General features: G+C 39.9%; 1 protein-coding gene across 2 annotated transcripts in view; it reads left to right on the plus strand.

Annotated features, from left to right (window-relative positions):
• Positions 1-23,508, plus strand: part of SAMTOR (S-adenosylmethionine sensor upstream of mTORC1) — an 82,664-nt gene extending 59,156 nt beyond the window's left edge. For both annotated transcript variants that reach the window (XM_073619885.1, XM_073619886.1), the window contains 4 exons: positions 7,237-7,378; positions 10,414-10,566; positions 14,507-14,618; positions 22,012-23,508. In XM_073619885.1, coding sequence (XP_073475986.1) covers positions 7,237-7,378; positions 10,414-10,566; positions 14,507-14,618; positions 22,012-22,638 — 1,034 coding nt within the window. In that variant the 3' untranslated portion in view covers positions 22,639-23,508. The remainder of the gene's footprint in view (positions 1-7,236; positions 7,379-10,413; positions 10,567-14,506; positions 14,619-22,011) is intronic.
• Positions 23,509-24,603: the final 1,095 nt, after the last annotated feature.

Consider the following 24,603-nt stretch of genomic DNA (forward strand, 5'->3'; position numbering starts at 1 on the left):
TGTTTTTTTTTTTTTTTTTTTTACACAGTATTTGTGCAGCGAATTTTCAAACGCATTTTTCTTGGAAAAAACACTTTTTTTTTTTTTTTTTTTTTTTAAATTATTATTTATTTATTTTTTATCGTTCTCTCAGGGAATGTAAATATCCGCTATGATAGCAATAGATGGTGACAGGTACTCCTTCCTTTTTTTTTTTTTTTTTTAATTGGGATCTATTAGACCCTAGATCTCTCCTCCTGCCCTCAAAGCATCTGACCACACCAAGATCGGTGTGATAAAATGCTTTCCCAATTTCCAAATGGCGCTGTTTACATCCGGCGAAATCTAAGTCATGAAATGCTCAGAGCTTCTGGTTTCTTAGGCCATAGAGATGTTTGGAGCCATTCTGGTCTCTGATCAGCTCTATGGTCAGCTGGCGGAACCACCAGCTGCATTCTCAGGTTTCCTGTTGGGACAGGAGAGCCAGAGAAAACCATGGAAGACTGTGGGGGGGGGGGGGGGGACATTCCCTCCCACTGCTTGTAAAAGCAGTCTAGAGGCTAATTAGCCACTAGGATTGCTTTTACATGAAAGCCGACCGCTGGCTGAAAAGAATGATACCTAAACCCGCAGGCATCATTCTGGTATAACCACTCAATGTCAAGCAACATACCAGTACGTTGCTGGTCCTTGTTGGGCATATATTGTAATCCTTTATTTTATTTATTTATTTTTTTTTTTCATGCAGCCTGTGGGCTAAATGAAAAAGACATTGATCGGTCGGTATGCCCACCATTAGAATACCTCCCTTCATCCACCCACTTCTAATGGCATACATGCACCATTTTGTTTTTAACTGTGGTGGTGAAATCACCTCCTACAGCTCTGGAGTCACGGCTTTATGTATCGTGGGAGCAAAGCTGTTGCTGTCAAGATAAATAAATCCGCGCTACAGCTGAATGATGTACCTGAAAACAAAAAAAGGGTTAACAATAAAACACAGTAAGGGCCCTTTCACACTGGGGTGGTTTGCAGGCGCTATTGCTCTAATAATAGCGCCTGCAAACCGACCCGAAAGTGCTGCTGCTTTGTCTCCAGTGTGAAAGCCCCAAGGGCTTTCAAACTGGAGCGGTGCGCTGGCAGGAAAAAAAGTCCTGCTAGCAGCATCTTCGGAGCGGTGAAGGAGCGGAGTATACACCGCTCCTGCCCATTGAAATCAATGGCAGAGGCGCTTTGCGGTGGTTTCTAACCCTTTCTCGGCTGCTATTAGGGGGTAAAACCGCCCCGCTGGCGACCGAATACTGACGGTAAAGCGCCGATTACAATGGCGGCGCTTTACCGCCGCTCCAGTGTGAAAGGGACCTAAACAGTAAAGTATAAAAAAATTACGTACCTGAAAAGCAAACATGATAAAACATAATAATAAAACATAATAGAATACAGTAAAAAAGAGCAGAAGAGAGGGAGAACAATAAAACGACAACTATTTTATTTTTTTATTTTTTATTTTTATGTTAACTTTTTTATTTGTAACTAACTGTAACGGTTCGGTTCTCTCAAAATGCGATGGCATCTTGGGAGACCCTGTGAAAGTGTGTCCTAGTCTGTGCAGTGCGGTACCCTACGCTAATACTCAACTAGTGGTATGGTAGCATTCAAAACATTCACCAATGCAAAGACCAGGATTGTCAGGACAGGAGGGACAATAATAGCGGGTGTCACGCGCTTTCTACAGACACAACATCTTCGTTGGGTAGGGGTACTCGGGAGGACATCCGGAAAATGCCTCTCATGCAGCCGGCTTACTGCATTTGGATTGGGAAGGTGAGGTGGAGCACCGTCTGGAAACAGGGCTCTGACGATGTCTTCCTGGAATTTAAGGAAGGATCCAGTCCGTCCTGAAGCTCTGTATAGCACATGAGCGTTCAGCAAAGCCAATTGAAATAAGTATACAAACACTTTTTTTTATACCAGCGTCTGGCCTTATGGGCAACTAGGTACGGCGCCAACAACTGGTTGTTGAGGTCCACCCCTCCCATATTTTGGTTATATTCGTGGACACAGAGGGGTTTCTCCACAACACCAGTCGCCGTAGGATTTTGGACTGTTGTGTCTGCATTATATATTATCCCTCCACTTTAGAGCAAGCAAGTTATTACACTTCAAGCAGGCTCTCTCCCCCCAGCCTAAGACGGGATTCTACAAGCCTCTGGAGTAAGCCCCGGCGATTAGATTGCACGGTGCCAAATGCGCCAATCTGATGATCAAACAAGTGACTAAAAAGTGGCACGCTCGTGTAATAATTGTCCACATACAAATGGTACCCCTTTCCGAATAAGGGTGACACCAAGTCCTACACAATCTTGCCAGCGCTCCCTATGTAATCTGGGTAGTTCGGCAGCTCTACTTGACTATCTCTTCCCTCGTAAACCATAAAATTATATGTATAGCCTGTGGCCCTGTCACAGAGCTTATACATCTTGACCCTGTATCTGGCACGCTTGCTGGGAAGATACTGTTTGAAAGACAAGTGGACAGAAAACTTAATCGGGGACTCATCAGTGCAGACAACTTAATGGGGAGTAAACAAGGCTGCAAAACGTTGGTTGAAGTGGTTTGGGCTGGGTGGAGGGGCAAAACGCAGGTGCTAGCAGGTATCTGGGTTGATTCCGCAAACACTGCGTTTTTGGGGACGCTAGTATAGATCTGATCAGATATTTATCCGTTCAGACACTATACCACTAAGGGAGGTGTATGGTGCGTGCGTGGGTGTTAGCGGTACTGGCACTAATCTGACGCTGAAAAAGGACAAAACTGTGCTCTGGTGAAAAATAAGTGATAATAAATAATTGTGTAAACTAAAAAGCAGCAACTCTCCTGCGCAACATAAACACAGTGTAATACAAATGGTAAAAAATAGCCGCGTTAAAAACCTGTGTGCATATATGTGATTAATGACACATCAACAAATATCTGGGTAAATATCACATACGATGTGAACACATTGTAAAAGTGTCATAACACCAAAATTGTTGAGTAATTGATGTTAAAACACTTAAAAATAAAAATATAAATAATAATGAAAGTGAGTCCAAAAACATACGACTGTATCACCCAGACTAGCCCTAGGTCAAGTCTGTGAGGTTACCGGCCGACGCTCCAGACATACAGGCGTTTTATTTTACTGGGATCATGTAAGTGTATCAATGTATTTTAATATCGAATAAAGTTTTAAAGGTTATACACTATTGGAGCCTTTTATCTTTCATGGTGTGACCATCCATCTGTGAGCTGGAAGGAACACGGTACAGTCTGAAGTATTTCTATTCCAGTGGCTGTGTTTTGGATATGATACCACACCACTAACGAGCTTGGGTTTGGCTTACTGGATACGTTCCGGAGGATAATTTCCTATTCAGGCTCTCCCTGATCCTCTGTAGTGGGGGGTCATGGGTCTCTGGTAAGCGGGCATTCTATATTCCTTGGTGGTGGATCGAGCACTATTTCTTCATACGATCAATGATTGCACAGTTTTTTGGTGGACTCTATATTTATTTATTTATTCATTTTTTTTTATCACTTGGGTGATAGTCATTGTATGTTTTTGGAATCACTTTCATTTATTATTTTTATTTTTAAGTGTTTCAACATCAATTACTCAACAATTTTGGTGTTATGACACTTTTACAATGTGTTTACATCGTATGTGATATTTACCCAGATATTTGTTGATGTGTCATTAATCACATATATGCACACAGGTTTTTAACGCAACTCTATTTTTTTACCACTAATCTGACGCTGCCTGGGGCGATGCAGACCCTGGCTGAAACTAAAAACTGATATCACCCGCCGGGCGATCAAGGGGTTAAACCTTTATTGGTTAATAAACAGCGGGTATAAGAAACAAACTAACCAGCGTCACCCGTAACACTTATACTGTGATCACTGGTGAAAGGGTTGACTAGGGGGCAATCGGGGTTAAAACCTTTATTAGGTAGTATATGGGGGTACCTGACGCTATAAAAAGCTGACGGTGAACCTAACTGGCTACCTAGCGTCATCTGTGACACTTATATGGTGATCACTGGTGACAGGGGGTGAAAGGGTTAACTAGGAGGCAATCAGGGGGTTAAAACCTTTTATTAGGTAGTATATGGGGGTACCTGACGCTATAAAAAGCTGACGGTGAACCTAAATAATAGGCTAACTAGCATCACCCATGACACATTCGGCGATCGGAAAAATGATCCATTAGCGACAGTGGGTGAAAGGGTTAACTGGGGGGTGATCAAGGAGTTAAACCTTTATTAGGGGGGGTAGGTGGTACCCTAGACCTAAAAGGGCCTACTAGTAATTGCCCTAACACTTATAACAGTCATAAAATGACACCAATGCAGTGATCAGTATATTAGAAAACTAGGAGTAATTAACACCAGCTGCAAGCTGGCCTACAGAGGTACACCAGTATTCAACTAGTGCTGGGAAGCTGTCCTGTATGGGCCCTTTCGCACTGATGCACTTTTGATACACTTTTTTTGTGCAGTTTAAATCCCCTTTTACACTGATGCGCTCCCTGCTGAACTGGCCAAAATTAGGTCCATCTATGACTGGCTTAAAAAAGGTAAGCTGCAATTTTATATGCTATGTGAATAGGACATGTAACACATTTAAAGTAGGTGTTATTCCAGTTCAGCTGCAATAGTGGAAATACACTTTTAAGTGATTGAAAAGGCAGAAGGTTATTTTTTTATCTTAATGCATCTAATGCATTAAGATAATAAACCATCTGTGTGCAGCAGCACCCCCAATACTTACCTGAGCCCATCTCTGTCCAGCGATGTTGCACTCCCTCAGTGGCGGCTAGTGCTCAATTTTTGAGGCGGCCCAAACAAACTGAAAAATTCTGAAAAAAAACCCCCCCATCAAACGCAGCCTCACTGTGCCGCATCAAACACTGCCAGTGTGCCCCCCGCCGTCTGTACTTGCCCTGTCTCGGTGGCGGTGGGACAGCTCCTCGATGTCTTCTCCCATCCTCTTTTCCTGTCCTCTGCTATGATTGGATGCCTGATAGGCGTCCAATCACGGCGCCTGTTTCAGCCAGTCAGGTGACGAGTAACAGATCCGAGCACCTGATTGACAGAGAGGTGGTTTAGTGTTAGGAAACGGCGCTATATAAGTACCTGAAATAATAATAAATAATAATAGGAAAGCAAATATTCATTTGCTTTTCTAACGGCGCTCGCAGGTCACCTTTTTTGACGCCTATTGGAGCCTATGGCTCTAATCGGGTGCTTCAAAAAAAAAAAAAACCCTGCCACTGTAATTCAGGCGCCAAGCGCCCAAAAAGGGGCTGGGCGCCTGAATAGGGGGTGGCAACGGCAGCCATAGATTCATGCAATGCATGACTCTATCTATTGGTGCTAGAGGGGTGGCTGGAGAGAGGGGGCGGCGCCCATGCGTCCTTATGGACGCACCGCCACTGCTCTCCCTCCTGATTGGCTGAGACACAGCAGCGGCACCATTGGCTCCCGCTGCTGTCAAATTCAGCCAATCGGAGAGAGGGGGCGGGGATGACCCGCGGCTCAGTGTCTGAATGGACACAAGGAGCTGCAGCTCGGCTTGGGTGCCCCCCATATAGCAACCTGCTTGCTGTGGGGATAACTCAACAGGAGGGAGGGATTTGAGAAGAGGAGGATCTGGGCAGCTCTGTGCAAAACTAACTGCACAAAGCAGGTAAGTAGAATATATTTGTTATTTTTATACAAAAAAAAAAAAAAACACTTTACAATCATTTTAAGATGTCTTTCTCAAGCTGCAAAATGATTCACTTATCCATCTGGGCTATCGGCTTCTTTTTTTCCTGGTTAGAAACCATAGTTGATAGCAGTGTTAACTAAAATACAACTAAAATAATTCAGAAGAATTAAACTTCAAAATTAATACTGGTGGATCAATTTACCTGCTGTGTTTTTTTTTTTTCCTCTTTTACGAAAATATCAGCTAACACACTTGTAAAGGTTTACTTATTTAAAGGTTTACATACTGCTTTTATTCATTGTACTGTATCTATGGAGGGGGCAGTATTGTCCCCCTAGGACAGGAAGCGTTGGGACTACAAAATGGCTCTCCCTCTCCATATTATAGGAGACATGTTCTGTAATCCAAAAAATATAATTGGGCAGGGCTAATATCCAATGTTTGTGATTAGAACTGCAGAGAGCATAGGACCTGGAAAAGCACTTAGGGTTTGGCAGGTTCAATTTGTATGTTTTTGCATTTGCCTTCAATGGAGCTGCCTCCCAAAGCTAAACGCCAGGAACCCCTGCTGGGAGTCTTACTTGTAATTAGTTTTGGGTGCATTCACAGGTGTGCACCTTGATCATCGTGTATAACTGCGCACATCTTTGTTTGCCTATTTGCACATTATATGCATTGTGTTTGCACATGGTTGATTGTAGTTGCACTGTATTATTGATATTTAGTATGATTAATTGCCATCTGTACATTCGTTATATTTATAGTGCCAAGCACTGGGTGATATGTTTACATTGTCATTTTGCTTTTTGGATAATTTTTATAGTAGTCACTACTTTAGCACTGATAGCACTTTTTGAATGTGGATTTTTGATATTTGCACATTGAGTATATTGATAGGGCAAATTACTGTGTCAAACAGATTGATTATAGTGTATCAAAAAGAGTCTTTGATACTCACACAGCAGCTGTCAAGTGTATTTCAAGACATTTAGCATTCTATTTTAGCATGGACATCTCATGTATATTTGGATGTAGCTAATTGTGCTTATGATATATTCGTTTAATTTGGTGGCAGTACATAGTCATTTTGAAGTTTGCTTTACTTTAGGTTTCTGGGTAGGTAAAAGGCTTACATTCCATTCCATTTTAAAATGTGCCATAGCTTTCCTGGGAGAATACCCCAGCATTTGGCTGTATCTGTTGGCTTTTTAGGGCTGTGCAGGTTTATTCAGACGACTTAAGGTGTTTTTGCTTTTTTTTTTTTTCCTTCATACACCTCCCCGTTATTCTTTCACTGTTCACAGCTTCTACTGTTCAGAGTTAGTATAGCCGTTCAGATTGTGTAGTGTGACAGCTTTCCTATGCTCTGGCTAATTATCAAAATAGGCCCTTGGGTTAATATAGTTGCTCCTTTTTTACTATATCTATCTGTTAAGAGTCCTCATTTAATCAATGTATTATTCATTGTCGTGTCAATTTTTTTTTTGTCTTTTGCAGCTGGTGATTTTGACAAAATATGGAAAGAACATTGCCAAGATGAAGAGAAACTTTTTGAATATGCTGCTGCAATGAAAAACTTGGCGGGTAGTCACTGGGCTAAGAAGTGTGAAGGAGAAGGCCGCATCGAATGGTGCCTTGGGTAATTATTAATCTGCACATTCTTTAGCATTATTGCAATGAGAAAATCTGAGAATCTCTCTTGTAAAAATGTAAGTTTTCCATTCTTATGATGTTCCCAGACATTGGATTTTTCCCCAAGCTAGCCATGCATGGATCGAAACTTGACTGGTTCAGCGGGGACCAGACAAGAGTTGATCCATGTATGGGAAGGCTGATTTGATTGACTTGGGTACAAACAGCCTGTTGGATTTTTTATTTTTTACATATGATTACTGCTGGCATCTATAGCTGCTAACATTACAATAATGTTCTGACGGCTGGGAAGGCTCACACCACCATGGTGGAAGGATAAAAAATCGAATAGTCTATGGACTGCCTTAGTTTGCTTTGGTTCACTTATATTCTTTTGGACTCGTTTACACAGGTGCACTACAGTATACCCCCATACAATGGGTGTATTTAGCTGCATGGAGATGTACAGGTTGTTCTGTGCATCCCTGTTCAGGCATGCCGTTCATGTTGGTGCCATGCACCTGCAGGAATGTCTGATTGGGAGCAGCATCTGTACATGCAGCTGTGGTGTCCCAAATGTCATGATCGGGACTGCCTGTACAAGGATACGTAGAACACCTGTGGATCTCCCCGTGGGTAAACACTCCCCTCGCACAGCCCTTGTGAATGAGGCCTATTCCTGTCACAGCACAAGAAGGATGTTATTGATTGCTGTGGGCAACACAGACACCTTTCTCTCCATTAGCTTTGTATCATGGTCACACATGGTTATGTTAATGTAAATTGTACTTTTCACACTTTTTTAGTTCAGACCATATACAAGCCATGAGAATCTTTTAAATGCACCTTTCACTGATCTGACCACAGAACGCCATATCTAATTGCTATGGCTTGCTGAATTATACGAAGCATAATTGTTCTTTGCACTGATGAGGGTCTGTATAGCTAATGCCCTGTGTTCACGCGTGTACTGTAATTCCCATGTGTTTTAAAGATAGCTTGTTATTTTTTGGTTGGTAAGATCACCCATTATAAGTGGGAGGGAAAAGGGAGTTGTGGCCAGCGATATGTAATCACTGCTAAAAAAAAAAAAAAAAGTTAAACATGAAACATCAAAAGTTCATTTGAGGGTGGCGAGAAGACTTTCAAAGTACAATCACTTCTGCTTATCAGTCCTAGAATTAACATATCTGTGCTAAAAAACATACTGAAAACCATACGTCACATTATGCAAAATAAAAAGGTTGGAGTTTCACTTTTTGTGCTATTTTAGTTTCCTATGCACTTTTAAACTTGTTTTTGCTTTAGGCCACTTTCTTTTCTTTTACAAAAAGCCTTTGTGAACATAACATTGATGTGGAACCATACAAAAGAAATAAGTAGATCAGAACTGCACAATGTCGTAATGCGCAAAACTACACTCCATCTAAATGGAGTGACCCTATTAAGGTTAGTTGAGATATCAAGCCAAAGGAATTACAAATCCACGACGGGCACATAGAATAAAAAACAAGAGCTGTAAGCTCAATTATATCATAACCGGGCCACAATTTAGAGGCCTAATAATAGGTCTACACAAAAAAAGCTGGTGAGCCAGAAACGAGAGGAAAATTCCAGGAACGGTTAAGAAGATTTAGGCCCCTTTCACACTGGCCTCATCCATTCAGTCCCTCCTCTTTTTCTTTCTTCTTTTATATATTTTTTGTCTTCTTTTATTTATTTATTTTTAAAGAAGACACGGATTCAGTTTTACATCAGTTCTCCCTTTTTTTTTTTTTCCCATCAGTGTTTAGTTTGCATAGGTTTTTACATTAATTTGCCAGCATCCTTAATAGCCATGACTCATCCTTGCTATCAGTGGGATTCCCCACTTACAGCAGAATATAAACAAAACAGCTGACATTGAAAAAACAAAAAAAAACAAAATGGCATGCATGTCGGGTCTGGTATGGATTGTGCGGGGACCTCACAAAAAAAAAAAAAAAAAATGTAAATGGTGGTAACCGCCCCCCCCCCCCCCCCCCCCCAAATCTGTACCAGACCCTTATCCAAGCATGTAGCCTGGTAGGCCAAGTATTCTTCCCCCACTCAACGACATGGGGTGGGAGGGAATTGCCAGGGAAGGGGGAGATCCCCCTGGCAAAGCATCTTGTCTTCATGTTGATGAGGAGGGCCTCTTTCCCACAACTCTGACCTGGTGGTTATGGGGGTGCTGACCATAGTACCCCAACTCATTAACCAAGAAAAAGCAAGTAAACACACTATAGTTTTCGACAAGTCGGGTTCGGCGGGCAGTGAGTTTTTTTCCGTGCTGGTCGGCGGCCTTCAATCATTGTGATTGACATGTCTCTACATAGCAGGTAGACAGGATTGACGATGGTTGAGGGAACTTTTTTTCTCTTTCTGTTTCACATGGGAAGGTTCCAGATTCGGATAAGGGATTCCGGGCTATGGTAGTGGGGAAGAGGCCCTTGTCCTCATCAAGTGCCCCCCCCCCCCCTTATGTTGAGGGCATGTGACCTGGTATGGTTCAGGAGGGGGGAAACCCACGCTCGTTCAAACAAGCCCCCTTTGCTTTTTTTGTTTACATTCTGCTGTCAGCATTTTACAATTTTAGTCTTGGGACTAAAATGGCATTTTAGTTTTAGTCCCATTTTAGTCTTCTGCAATTGTTTTAGTTGTATTTAGTCGACTAAATCTCCAGTACATTTTAGTCGACTAAAATTTCCAGTACATTTCAGTAATTGCAATTTAGTTTTAGTCATAGTCTTTTGACTAAAATGGCATTTTAGTTTTAGTCTCATTTTAGTCATCTCAATTATTTTAATAAACTAAAATAGTATTCATTTAGTCAACTAAAATGTTTTAGTTGTTGTAGTCGACTAAATTAACACTGCCTGTCAGCGGGGGGGATAACGGATTAGAAATGGATAGATGTAACGCCCATGTGAAAGGGCCTAAAAGTACAGCCATATTTGTATAAAAAATGTTTTTGTTAAATTAAAATGACAAGCCTGAACAAATGTAATATTGTCTTCATAGGGTTTGTCAAGAATATTTCTTCAATGGGGGAAAGAGAAAAGCACTTGAAAAAGATGCAAGGAGAGCGGTCTTAAACAATCATCAGTCTGCTGCTTGTGAACAAATGCTTGCTTCTGGCCTTAGCATTTCAAATGGCAACATGCCAAATCAAGAGTAAGTATGTTTACATGTTCGCCTTCATTCATTTCTTATTTATGACTTTATCAAACCACTCTAGAAAAAATGGATAAGTATCAAAGATATATCATAGTGCACAGTATGTTTGAGGCTTTGCGCTGTTTACCATAGTAATGTTTTGGCGTTCACATTTTAACTTGCTGCTTTTTTATATTTTTGTCATTGTGTTAAATATACTGAGATTTGTAGATCATGCTACAACTGTCAGTGGCTCAGTGCAGCCAGTGACTGTCTAAAATTAAACTAGCTGCATAGTGATCACATTGTACAGCTGTGGCCAAAAGTTTTGAGAAGGACAAAAATATTAATTTTCACAGTCTGCTGCCTCAGTTTTTATGATGGCAATTTGCATATACTTCAGAATGTTATGAAGAGTGTTCAGATGAATTGCAGTTTATTGCAAAGTCCCTTTTTGCAATGAAAATTCACTTTTAAATCCAAAAAAACTTTTCCACTGCATTTGTGAAGGCTTCAGGGCGCCCAAGAAAGTCCAGCAAGTGCCAGGACCGTCTCCTACAGTTGATTCAGCTGCTGGGTCGGGGTACCACTACTGCATTGCTCAGGAATGGCAGCAGGCAGGTGGGAGTGCATTTGCATGCACAGTGAGTCAAAGGCTTTTGGAGGATGGCCTGGTGTCAAGAAGGGCAGCAAAGAGGCCACTTGTCCCCAGGAAGAACATCGGGGCATTTTCTCTGAATCCCCCTTCCGATTGTGTCCTATGCCACCCTTAACAGTAAAGCATCCTAAGACCATTCATGTGGGGTTTCTTCTCAGGGGAGTGGGCTCACTCACAATTTTGCCTAAGAACACAGCCATGAATAAAGAATGATACAAAAACATCCTCCGAGGACAGTTTCTCTCAACCATCCAAGAACAGTTTGGTGAGGAACAATGCCTTTTCCAGCATGATGGAACACCTTGCCATAAGACAAGTGAGAACTAAGTGGCTTGGGGAACAAAACATCAACATGTTTGGTTTATGCCAGGAAACTTCAAAAACCTTAATCCCATTGAGAACTTGTGGTCAATCCGCAAGAGGTGGGTGAACCAAAAAACACTCAAATGCTGACAAACTCCAAGCATTGATTGTGCAAGAATGGGCTGCCATTAGTCAGGATGTGGCCCAGAAGTTGATTGACAGAATGCCAGGGTAAAATTGAGGTTTTGAAAAAGGGTCAACACTGCAAATATTGACTTTTTGCATAAACTTGATGTGATTGTCAATAAAAGCCTTTGACACTTATGAAATGCTTGTAGTTATACTTCAGTATACCGTAGTAAAATCTGACCAAAAGATCTAAAAACACAGAAGCTGCAGACTTTGTGAAAATTAATATTTGTGTCATTCTCAGAACTTTTGGCCATGGCTGTAGACCTGTATTGTTTGAAGGAGAAGCAAAGCATAACCGATGTGTAGCACTCAAAGTAGGAAAAACCTGCTTATGTAATGAGCAGATATGTCTGTTCCATGTGCCACAGTCCCTCTAAATTTTGTAATACAACCTTGAATTGTACAGTAGTGTTCATGACACAGAACTGGTATTCATGGGATATGTGTTATTTGCTGCTACCTTTAGGTGATTGGACAAATACTTTTGCGAGGCCCACCTATAGAGTGTACTTGTATAACAATGCCTGCTTTGTGAGACTCCAGTTTTTGCTACTGTTTAAGTGATGGTTCACAGTCCCAAAACCAAATAAGGACATCAGTTCACTTTAAAATCCCTAAGCCATTTTCTTCTGTTCTAAAATTCTTAATGGAATCTACAAGATCTGTCATTGCATCCCTCAGACAAGGGGGGACTTGCATCAGTAAACTTACAATATGCCTGTCTCCATGTTCCTGTTTTTCAGTCATACTAATGCTTCCTTTGTTTGCTGTGGGAGACGTGCACTTCAGTTTGTGGCACTGCCATTTGGGCTCTTCTCTGCACCCTTAGTGTTCACAAAAGTCTTTACTATCATATGGATCTTCTAGGAACCCGGTACAACTTGTGACATGAGGTCACAGGTTACCTGGACAATCTCCTGCTTGATTCCAAAGCCAGGACTTTGTCTGCCAACATCCAAAGGACCATTTAATTTCAAACCTTAGGCTGTGTAATAGTCTTTCCAAAGTCTGCTTCTCACCATATGGAGGACATGGGTCTTATCTTGGACACAGCCTAAAACCTAGTAAACACTATTAGGTGTTTTTTTATTTTATTTATTTTTCATTCAACCCAGGCTGAACAGAAAAAACTGAAGCGCTCGGGAGGAGCCAATGTACTAACTATGCGATGTTAGTAAAGCCCTGTCAAAATCTGTCAAAGGTGGTGAAAACCAGATGTAGACATTTTGACCTCTAGGTTTATATTAAAAAAAAAAAAAAAGTTTGTAGTCTAGACCCAGGGATTCTCTAGTCGCCTTCACAGTAGATGCTCTGTTTCCTTACAAGGTACAATCATTCAATTTTCGTATAATGTGTACACTACTATCGTCATTCCGATTTTTCTCGTACGTGAACAGAACAACCGATTTTCGTTTAATGTGTACCGTTTTAGTACAAGAAAAATCAGAAACAATAAACGACAAAAAAAAAAAGCCTTCATCTTATGAGAATTTTTTGTACATTATTTCCATCCTCAGTCCTGACTTGCTGTGAAACTAAGAGGAAAATCAAATCGGCGTTTGCTAGCCCAAGGTCCACTGTTGCATCCTGCTTATCAGTCACTGGCTTTAACAGCATGGCTGTTGAAAAACAAATCCAAAGGAATGAGGGTATCTCTGACTGGGTCAATCCCACTTTGCTCAGAGCAAGGAAATCCAACTTCCACAAGCTTTACTATCACGCATGAAAGGCTTCCTTTACATGATTCAAGGACAAAAGGGTTAACCCCAGGGAATACTCTCTCACTCGTGTTTTGGCCTTTTATGATGGTCTTGACCATACACATTCATTTTGTCTAAAAAAAGTCTACATCAGAGGGCTCACTATACAGAAAGTCTGTAGCTGAATAATTACCCCTCCAGAGCAGATTTTTATATAATAGCAGATTGTAAAGTTTGCAGTCCAAGAGAAAAAAATAAATATTACATGCAAATGTACACGTAGATCTGGTACGGTATGTAATTCATTGCACCACACACGTGATGTCTCTGCTAATTTTGCCATGAGAACAATAATTCTAGGGCCACAATTTGCGATTCAAAGTTGTTCTAAAGTCAGTTTTTTACCTTAATGCATGCCCTGCATTAAGGTACAAACCGTTTTACATTTTGCTGTCCTCCCCTACCTCCCTAATATTTACCTGAGTCCTCAATAGATCCAGCATGGTGTATGGCTGGATCTCTTCTCTCCTCTCTTCCCCTTCACACAGGGGCTTGGGCCAATGGCTCCTGCTGCTGTCAATCAAATGCTGTGAGGAGGAAGTGGAAGTGTTGTGTGGCCAAAAAAAAATTGCAACAGCTACCATATTCTCTAGGGCCTCTGCTTTCAGAAAATGTTTAGAGTTTCTAAAACCTGCCATAGATTGATCGAAGTTTGGCAGGGACCGGCTGAGATTTGATCCATGTATGGACAGGCTGGTTGTACTGAATTCAATCCATCCATCAATGACTTCAATACAGCCAGACTGTCAGGTTTCTGGGATTCGATTACAGCCTTTAGCAGTGATCATTGTGTTCTCCAAGCTTGGAATTTTGACGTATTTCACATACCATGTATGTGAAATATATGTCAAAATTGCCCCGGACAGCTAGATAGTTGGTTAACAAAAGTAGCAAAAGGGTCCATTGTAGTAATATCTGTGAAATATATTCTTGATAATTGATTTATTATTGTGAATAAAAAAAGTTTGAGATGTTAAATGATCATGGTATGGTCATAAATGTATTTTGCTATCAAGCTGATAACTTTGAAATATTTTTCCAACAGATTTCACCTTCCTGGGAAGATCAGATTACTTGATGTAGGAAGCTGCTATAATCCATTTGTAAAATATGAAGATTTTCTGGCTGTTGGTATCGATATTGTGCCTGCTGTTGAGGTAAAAACTAATTTTAGAGTTTAGGTGACCACCTGTGTGTACAGAAAAAAAATTCAGTTTATTACAGATGCATAAAATTAATGTGAAGTAAATTATATATGTAATGGTGTATATCATAGACTTAATTTTATTTTACAAAATTATTGGGGGTTATTCACTAAAACTACATGGTGCAAAATTTGGTGCAGCTCTGCATAGAAGCCAATCGGCTTCCAGGATTTATTGTCAAAGCTTAACTGAACAAGCTGAAATTAAAGCTGATTGGCCACCATGCACAGCTGCACCAGATTCTGAGTGCACCAGTTTTAGTAAAGCTACCCCATTGCGTCTAATACGTTTGACAATGCATACCAAAACATGGGCATATGCAGCCTTTTAGTGTTATAATTTGAAACTTATTGTGGTATTTGTAGTTTACTCAAAACCAGGGAAAAATAACATTTTGGCCTTACGCACACTTTTTAACAGCACAGAAAATAGTTAAGTCTCCTGTCTGGATTTGTTTTTTTGTCTGTCTCAACAGGGAGAAATCTCTTGTAAGTGAGGAGATATCCCTTCCAAGACAGTTGTCACCAGAACAGGATTCCCCTCACCTCCAATTCCTTGTGACTCAGGTGGTTTGGAATTTCCATCACTTTCTGTACCAGAGAAATGGTCACCAGGATCAATCTTCATGTTGTACCTCAGTGGGAACACAGTAATCATATCGTAGCTGAGGTTTTACTCCTTCCACAACGTATATCTATATCTTCACTTTTTCACATTGTGTGTTTATTTTTTTTGCGCAGGCCTATAATTAGAAAATAACCATTGTTGATTGCAATAAAGGTTTATTAACTATATTGCCAAATAGTGTTTCACTATCTGCCAAGCAAAACAATATATAATCACCAGTGTGAAAAAAATAAAATATAATATATATACCGTGTCACACTATGCATTGCCAAATTGCATTAACCACTTAAGGACCAAGCCCATTTTTGACACTTACAAATGTATTCTCCAGAGTCTGTGCTAAAAAAAATATAGTGTGTGTGTGTGTGTGTGTGTATTTGTATTGTATGCAAAAGTTTAGGAACCCCTGACAATTTCCATGATTGTCATTTTATAATTTGGGTGTTTGGATCAGCAATTTCATTTTGATCTATATAATAACTGAAGTACACAGTAATATTTCAGTAGTGAAATGAGGTTTATTGGATTAACAGAAAATATGCAATATGCATCAAAACTAAATTAGACAGGTGCATACATTTGGCCACCCCAACAGAAAAATCACATCAATATTTAGTAGAGCCTCCTTTAGCAGAAATAACAGCCTCTAGACTCTACCTACAGCCTGTAATGAGTGTCTGGATTCTGGATGGATATATGTTGGACAATTCCTCCTTACAAAACCTCTCCAGTTCAGTTAGGTTTGATGGTTGCCGAGCATGGACAGCCCACTTCAAATCACCCCACAGATGTTCAATGATATTCAGGTCTGGGGACTAGGATGGCCATTCCAGAACATTGTACTTGTTCCTCTGCATAAATGCCGAGTAGATTTTGAGCAATGTTTTGGGTCGTTGTCTTGTTGAAATATCCAGCCCCGGCGTAACTTCAAATTTGTGACTGATTCCTCAACATTATTCTCAAGAATCTGCTGATATTGAGTGGAATCCATGCGACCCTCAACTTTAACCAGATTCCCAGTACCGGCACTGGCCACACAGCCCCACAGCATGATGGAACCTCCACCAAATTTTACTGTGGGTAGCAAGTGTTTTTCTGGGAATGCTGTTCTTTTGCCGCCATGCATAACGCCCCTTGTTATGACCAAATAACTCAATCTTTGTTTCATCAGTCTACAGCACCTTATTCCAAAATTAAGCTGGCTTGTCCAAATGTGCGTTTGCATACCTTAAGCGACTCAGTTTGTGGCGTGTGTGCAGAAAAGGCTTCTTTCGCATCACTCTCCCATACAGCTTCTCCCTGTGCAAAGTGCGCTGAATTGTTAAAGGATGTGCAGCAAGTTGATGTTGTAGGACTTTGGAAGTGGTCCGTGGGCTGTTTTTGACCATTCTTACCATCCTTCGCCTTTGCCTCTCCAATATTTTATGTGGCCTGCCACTTCTGGCCTTAACAAGAACTGTGCTTGTGGTCTTCCATTTCCTCACTATGTTCCTCACAGTGGACACTGACAGCTAATATCTCTGCGATAACTTTTTGTAGCCTTCCCCTAAACCATAATGTAGAACAATCTTTGTTTTCAGGTCATTTGAGAGTTTTTTTGAGGCCCCCATGTTGCCACTCTTCAGAGGAGAGTCAAAGAGAACAACAACTTGCAATTGGCCACCTTAAAGCGGGGTTCCACTCAAATTTTTAACTTTAATCTTACCACCTTCAGTTAATTGCATAGATGTTCAAATGCCGCAGGAAATTTTTTTCTATCGCTGTAATTACCTTAATATTGTACTTTATTGTGGCACTTCATGTCTCTCCTCCCATGGGAGTAGGTGTGTTTATTGCCTTTCCCCGGCGCCGCACTGTCTCCTGGGAGCTTAGTGTCAGGCTTTCCAAGATGCAGTGCGGAAACAATGATCATGCACGTGAACAAGCTGTGACTGAACAGCATTCACCGCATCCAGGAAATCAATGCTTGTGGGCTTCACATGCCCACAAGCAAGATGGAAACAGCCAGCATCACATTTTTAAAGTTATTTTTCAGTACGAAAACAGACAGAGGCGGAAATATTACACCCAAACTGAGCATTATTTTGGGGTTAGCAAAGTGTCTCCAATGACCTAAAAAAAAAAAAAAAAAAAAAAAAAAGATTGGTCGCCGGACTCCCACTTTAAATACCTTTTCTCATGATTGGACGCACCTGTCTATGAAGTTCAAGACTTAATGAGCTCCCCAAACCAATTGTGTGTTCCAATTAAGCAGTGCTAAGTAGTTACAGGTATTCAAATCAACAAAATGACAAGGGTGCCCAAATTTATGCACCTGTCTAATTTCATTTTGATGCATATTGCGCATTTTCTGTTAATCCAATAAACCTCATTTCACTACTGAAATATTGCTGTGTACTTCAGTTATTTGATAGATCAAAATGAAATTGCCGACCCAAATATTTATAAATGACAATCATGGAAATTGTCAGGGGTTCCTAAACTTTTGTAGATAGATATATGGGATGGAAAGTATTCAGACCCCCTTATATTTTTCACTCTTTGTTATATTGCTCCCATTTGCTAAAATCATTTAAGTTCTTTTTTTTTTCCTCATTAATGTACACACAGCACCCCATATTGACAGAAAAACACAGAATTGTTGACATTTTTGCAGATTTATTAAAAAAGAAAAACTGAAATATCACATGGTCCTAAGTATTCAGACCCTTTGCTGTGACACTCCATATATTTAACTCAGGTGCCGTCCATTTCTTCTGATCATCTTTGAGATGGTTCTACACCTTCATTTGAGTCCAGCTGTGTTTGATTACACTGATTGGACTTGATTAGGAAAGCCACACGCCTGTCTATATAAGCCCTTACAGCTCAAAGTGCATGTCAGAGCAAATGAGAATCATGAGGTCAAAGGAACTGCCTGAAGAGCTCAGACAGAATTGTGGCAAGGCACAGATCTGGCTAAGGTTACAGAAAAATTTCTGGTGCACTTAAGGTTCCTAAGAGCACAATGGCCTCCATAACCCTTAAATGGAAGACATTTGGGACAACCAGAACCCTTCCTAGAGCTGGCCGTCTGGCCAAACTGAGCTATCAGGGGAGAAGAGCGTTGGTGAGAGAGGTAAAGAAGAACCCAAAGATCACTGTGGTTGAGCTCCAGAGATGGAGATGGGAGAAAGTTGTAGAAAGTCAGTCGGGGCTTTATGGCAGAGTGGCCTGACGGAAGCCTCTCCTTAGTGCAAGACACATGAAAGCCTGCATGGAGTTTGCTAAAAAAAAAACACCTGAAGGACTCCAAGATGGTGAGAAATAAGATTATCTGGTCTGATGAGACCAAGATAGAACTTTTTGGCCTTAATTCTAAGCGGTGTGTGGAGAAAACCAGGCACTGCTCATCACCTGTCCAATACAGTCCCAACAGTGAAGCATGGTGGTGGCAGCATCATGCTGTGGGGTTGTTTTTCAGCTGCAGGGACAGGATGACTGGTTGCAATCGAGGGAAAGATGAATGCGGCCAAGTACAGGGATATCCTGGATGAAAACCTTCTCCAGAGTGCTCAGGACCTCAGACTGGGCCGAAGGTTTAAAATGCTAAAATAACGATGGAGTGGCTTCACAACAACTCAATGACTGTTCTTGAATGGCCCAGCCAAAGCCCTGACTTAAACCCAATTGAGCATCTCTGGAGAGACCTAAAAATGGCTGCCCACCAATGTTTGCCATCCAACCTGACAGAACTGGAGAAGATCTGCAAGGAAGAATGGCAGAGAAACCCCAAATCCGGGAGTGAAAAACTTGTTGCATCTTTCCCAAAAAGACTCATGGCTGTATTAGATCAAAAGTGTGCTTCTACTAAATACTGAGCAAAGGGTCTGAATACTTAGGACCATGTGATATTTTAGTTTTTCTTTTTTCATAAATCTGCAAAAATGTCAACAATTCTGTGTGTTTCTGTCAATATGGGGTGCTGTGTGTACATTAATGGGGAAAAAAAATGAACTTAAATGATTTTAGCAAATGGGAGCAATATAACAAAGGGTGAAAAATTTAAGGGGGTCTGAATACTTTCCGTCCCGTGTGTATGTGTGTGTGTATATGTATAAGTATATATATATATATATATATATATATATATATATATATATATATATATATATATATATATATACATACATACATACATACATACATACATACATACATACATACATACATACATACATACATACATACATTTAGCAAAGACTCTGGAGAATAAAATGGCGGTCGTTGCAATATTTTATGTCACACGGTATTTGCGTGGCAGTCTTTCAAACACAATTTTTTTGGAAAAAAATACACTTTTTTTAATTAAATAAGAAAACGGTAAAATTAGCCCTTCCTTTTTTTTTTTACTCACACTCTGACAATCGTGTCGATACCTCACATGTGTGATTTAAACACCGTTTACATTTGCGGGCGCAACTTGTGTATGCGTTTTCTTTGCTGCGAGAGCACGTGGGGACAAGCAATTTTGTAACACTGTCCCTTTTAAAAAAAAAAAAAAAAAAAAAAACAATCTGATCACTTTTATTGCTGTCACAAGGAATGTAAACATCCCTTGTGACAGTAATAGGACGGTGACAGGTAATCTATATGGAGGGATCGGGGATCTAAAAGACCCCAAATCCCTCCTTTGCACGTCAACGTATTCAGATCGCCAAAGTCGGCGATTCTGAACACTGTCACTTTTTTAAAATAGGCGCCATTGGCAGCAGTGTAAACCGGAAGTGACGTCATGATAGCTGACTGCCTGCTCTGAAAAATGGTACCGGGGTATAGTCCGCTTCCTCCTCTTCCTCAAGCCGACGTACCAGTACGGCGATTTGCATAAAGTGGATAAAGTGGTTGTTAAGCCACTGTGATCTCTTCATACAATTATCTGTTTGCTAATGATAGGTGCCCCAGTGTGTGTGTGCTTTTATAAAAAAAAAAAAAGTTGTTCTGTACCTGATTTCATAGTGTCGCTCACGTGACCGGCCGCCTCTCCCTTCTCTCGATCTGACAGCTATAGCATTGGGGGGGGGGGGGGGGAGAATCCCCCGTTGACGTCAGCCGAGAGAAGAAGAAGAGACGGGCGGCCAGTCAAGTGAGCGCCGAGTGGTGCTCTAAAATTGGGTATAGAAAAATTGTGTTTTTTTTTTTTTTTATTTTATTTCACTGTCCCTTATGATCACTTTTATTGCTGTTCCGCCAAAATCTGCATTTTTGAATGATAGGGATTTTTTTAAATCGGCGCCGCTGGCAGCCAAGTAAACCGGAAGTAACGTTGCTTCTAGGTTACTGCATCGTAGACTGGATCAAAGCAGATTCTGGCTTGGTTCAGGACTCCAACCAGCCGGCGGATGTCTTCTGATCTCCCGGGGGGATGGGAAACCCGGGCGGAGCGGTGGGAAGCGGGAACGTCCCCTTGCGCTCCTTGTGCTAATGGCCGAGTGGCTGCTTGACTGCATCAGTTTGTTATCACCTGAAAGCCGACCGTCCGCCCTAAAAAAAAAAAAAAAAATGTACCGGAGTGAATCCTGCAGCTGCAGGCTTCACCCCGGTACAACCACTTCCTCAAAATGATGTATAGGTACGTCCATTTTGTGGGAAGTGGTTAAAGTGTATTTTTCCCCCAAAAAATTGCATTTCAAAAGCCCCTGCACAAATACTGTCTGACATATAAAATTACAATGATCACCATTTTATTCTCTAGGGTCTCTGATATATATATATATATATATATATTTATTATTATTATTATTATTATTATTATTATACAGGATTTATATAGCGCCGACAGTTTACGCAGCGCTTTACAACAACATTAGGGCAGACAGTACAAGTACAATACAATTCAATACAGGAGGAATCAGAGGGCCCTGCTCGTTAGAGCTTACAATATATATATATATATTTATATTTATATTTATATTTTTTTTGGGGGGGGGGGGTTCTAAGTAATTTTTTAGCAAAAAAAAAAAAAAAAGATTTTTACATATGACTAACGTGTCAGAATTGGCCCAGTTGGCAAGTGGTTAAAGCAAAAAGCCCTTTCACAAGCTTTGAGAATTCATACTTCACTTATTAGAATAAAATGCATATCAGTGGAACTTTTAGTAAACGTGCATGACAAAGTAAAAGGGCAAAGCTGCTGCAGGCAGCTAGAGTTTTATGCAAGTCTCGACTCCTTCCTGGAAAGGAATGTTTGGTCCTACCCTTTTTTATGTCCCAAGCCTTATTGATCATTTAGTCTGTCCATCACTGAAAGGGACCGATGGGGAGAATTTAGAGGTGGCAGACGCATTTTTATATTGTATTCTTTGAATTGCTCAGCTTGTGACAGGTTTACATTAGAGTTCATCCTTGCTGTAGTGCAAATAAAAATGCATATTGCCATTTATTTACACACGTGTTGTACTGTGTTTTGGAAGGATTGCCCATGGATGGCAAAATAGAGAACAATACATACAAAGGCATCTTGCACTGCAGGCCTTGTTCTTTACCAGTGTTCTGAAGTCATAATCACACACACAGGTTGGACTTGTGTCTTTTTTCCACCTCACCTACTATGTAACTATGTAAGTCCTTGCAGTGGTCCTCCCATGCTTGTTTGGGGAAATGCATGACATTACAGGCGGTAAAGACAAATAAATGCCTTGGTATAATTTTAATAGTTTCTTTTTTCTACACTTAATAGACGGTCTACAAATGCGACTTCCTGAACTTGCAAATCCAGAGACCACTTCAGCTTGCACCTGATGCCATTGAGGCCTTCCTGAGGCAGCTGAAAAATCCCATAGATTATCTACCTGCTGAACTGTTCCATGTAGTTGTCTTTTCCCTTCTACTGTCTTATTTCCCATCACGTTACCAGCGATGGATTTGCTGTAAGAAAGCTCATGAACTACTTTCACTCAATGGCTTGCTGCTCATTATCACCCCAGATTCTTCTCATCAGAATCGTCATGCAATGATGATGAAGAGCTGGAAAATTGCCATTGAATCTCTTGGTTTCAAGCGTATGACGTACTCCAAATTTTCCCACATGCATCTCATGGCATTTAGAAAAACCTCACTAAAAACTACAAGTGATCTGATTACAAGGAACTATCCGGATATGCTTTACATCCCTCAAGACTTCAATTATGTTGGAGAAGAGGAATACTCCAGCCCTTCAAGTGCCAGATCTGAACTGGAAGATGAACAATTAGCATGCACATTCTCCGAGCTGCCAGAGGCTCCTTACGATTCTGATTCTGGAGAGAGTCAAACCAGCTCAATGTCTTTTTACGAGTTTGAAGATCCTATTCTCCTCCTAAGCTAAACTGGTCCTAAATATTTCTAACGCCAATATGGCTTTATTGCCAATAGCAAGATACAGACTTGAACCAGAAAAAAAAAAAAGTTTACAAAGTTTTGCTATTTTCTTACTCCCTGTATTTTAGAAATTTCTACTGCTGCGGAAAACTGGATGATACTTTGTAGTAATGGTTAAACAGTTTTTTTTTTGTTTGTTTGTTCTTTTCCCATCCTCAAGGTACCAACTGTATATCGAATTAATCTTTGAGTAGTGTTTGAAGACTAGAATTTTTTTTTTTTTTTTGTGAAAACCTTTTGCATCCTTTTTTTTTTTTTTTTTTTTTTTTTTTTTTTTTTAACATTTTTGTACATTGTATGTGCACTATTCAGTTTTGGAGTAAAAGCAATATTTTGACTATCCTTTTGGGTAATGCCTTTTGATGGAAGAAAATTCCACAGTATCAAAAACAATGTTTCTTTTTCTTTCTACACAATAACTTGTGTAAGTTTCTATCAATAATAATAATATTGCACAACTAGTAACTGTAACAGTTTTTGGGAGAAATATATTGCACATAAGGTTTTATCTGTTTGTTTTTTTTTTTCCTAATACCTCGTTATGAGATTTTGCACTGAATATAGGTTGGTCTGTTCTTCTAAGCTAAATAACTTATTCATTTTATTGTTGGTATGATAATTTAGTTTTTTTTTTCCTCGGTTGAAGTACATGTGGCGAACAATTATTGTAATTGCTTGATATTTTCCTGGTATGAAAACATCAAGTATTGACACCACAATCCAGATATATTTCAAATCACTTTATTTTGTTTATGCCAGTATTATGCTTTGCAGAAATGGTTGTCTTCCTAATAAAACTGTAGGCCATGTAAAACAATTGTGTTTTTTTGATTTTTCTTTCATTAACAAAAAATCATTTTGGAGTGGTTAGGAAATGAATAACAAGTGCCTGCCTTTTTACTTGTTGTCTAATTGCTGGAAGTAATATGTTAATTGTCAGGCGCATATAATAATCTAATAAAAATGTTACTCCGTGAGTTTTATATTGGCATGCATTTTAAATTGTGATCTGTAATATGGCAAGGAATAATGCTAATATTATACAATACTTTCATGAAAATAGAAATATTTATTTTCATTACTTTAAAATTGTACTGAACCATCATTGTTAAATATTCAGAGCGATGTTTTAAAAAATAGAATGTGTTCCTTCAAAAAAGGCAGAAAAATATAGTATCATATCCAAAACACTTACCTTTTAATTTTCTTCATTTGAGTACAGAATGAGTTTTGTTGTCTCGTGGTGTTCACATTACACTTTACAAAGTCAAAATCCTAACTTAAAGCGGAACTCCAGGCTACAACTGACTAAACTTAAAACTGTTCCTACCAGATAACCCTTGCCCAATCTTTCTGACATTTTCATTGCCAATTATCCTCCAATTTTTGCGTCAAATATCTAATCTTCTGACACCATGGTCCTCTCTACCATTATCTTGGATAGGTAAAATGAAACTAATAAAGATGGCTATACTGCCCAAAACTCCTTTTATCTTTTTTGAGTTGTAAAAAAAAGGAGGCCACAAGGCCAAACGCTGCGCTAGAAATAAGTATTTTCAACTTGAAATAAACCAAGTAAGGAGAGCTGCCAGCACCAAGAGTCTACAATACAAATCCCAAAAAGAGGTGCAGCGCTAATATCACAAAATAAATATTCCCAAAGAAAAATCACCAAACAAGAATATTGACAACTTGAAAAGGTGAAAGCATTCTAATAAATGAAAACTAATGTGAAGTACCGATTCTGGAACTATTTTTATATTCCAGTATACAGGTGGGTAAGAAATGGTGTATATGATGTCATTAATAATGTGCTAGAAAAATTGAATAAACACTCAAAACAACATAAATAATAAAACATATATTAAAAAGTGTACATGTAGAAAATATCATATAGAATGGACGTTAGGCG

This window comes from Aquarana catesbeiana, linkage group LG03 (genome assembly GCF_042186555.1).
Source record: "Aquarana catesbeiana isolate 2022-GZ linkage group LG03, ASM4218655v1, whole genome shotgun sequence".
Classification (NCBI taxonomy): domain Eukaryota; kingdom Metazoa; phylum Chordata; class Amphibia; order Anura; family Ranidae; genus Aquarana; species Aquarana catesbeiana.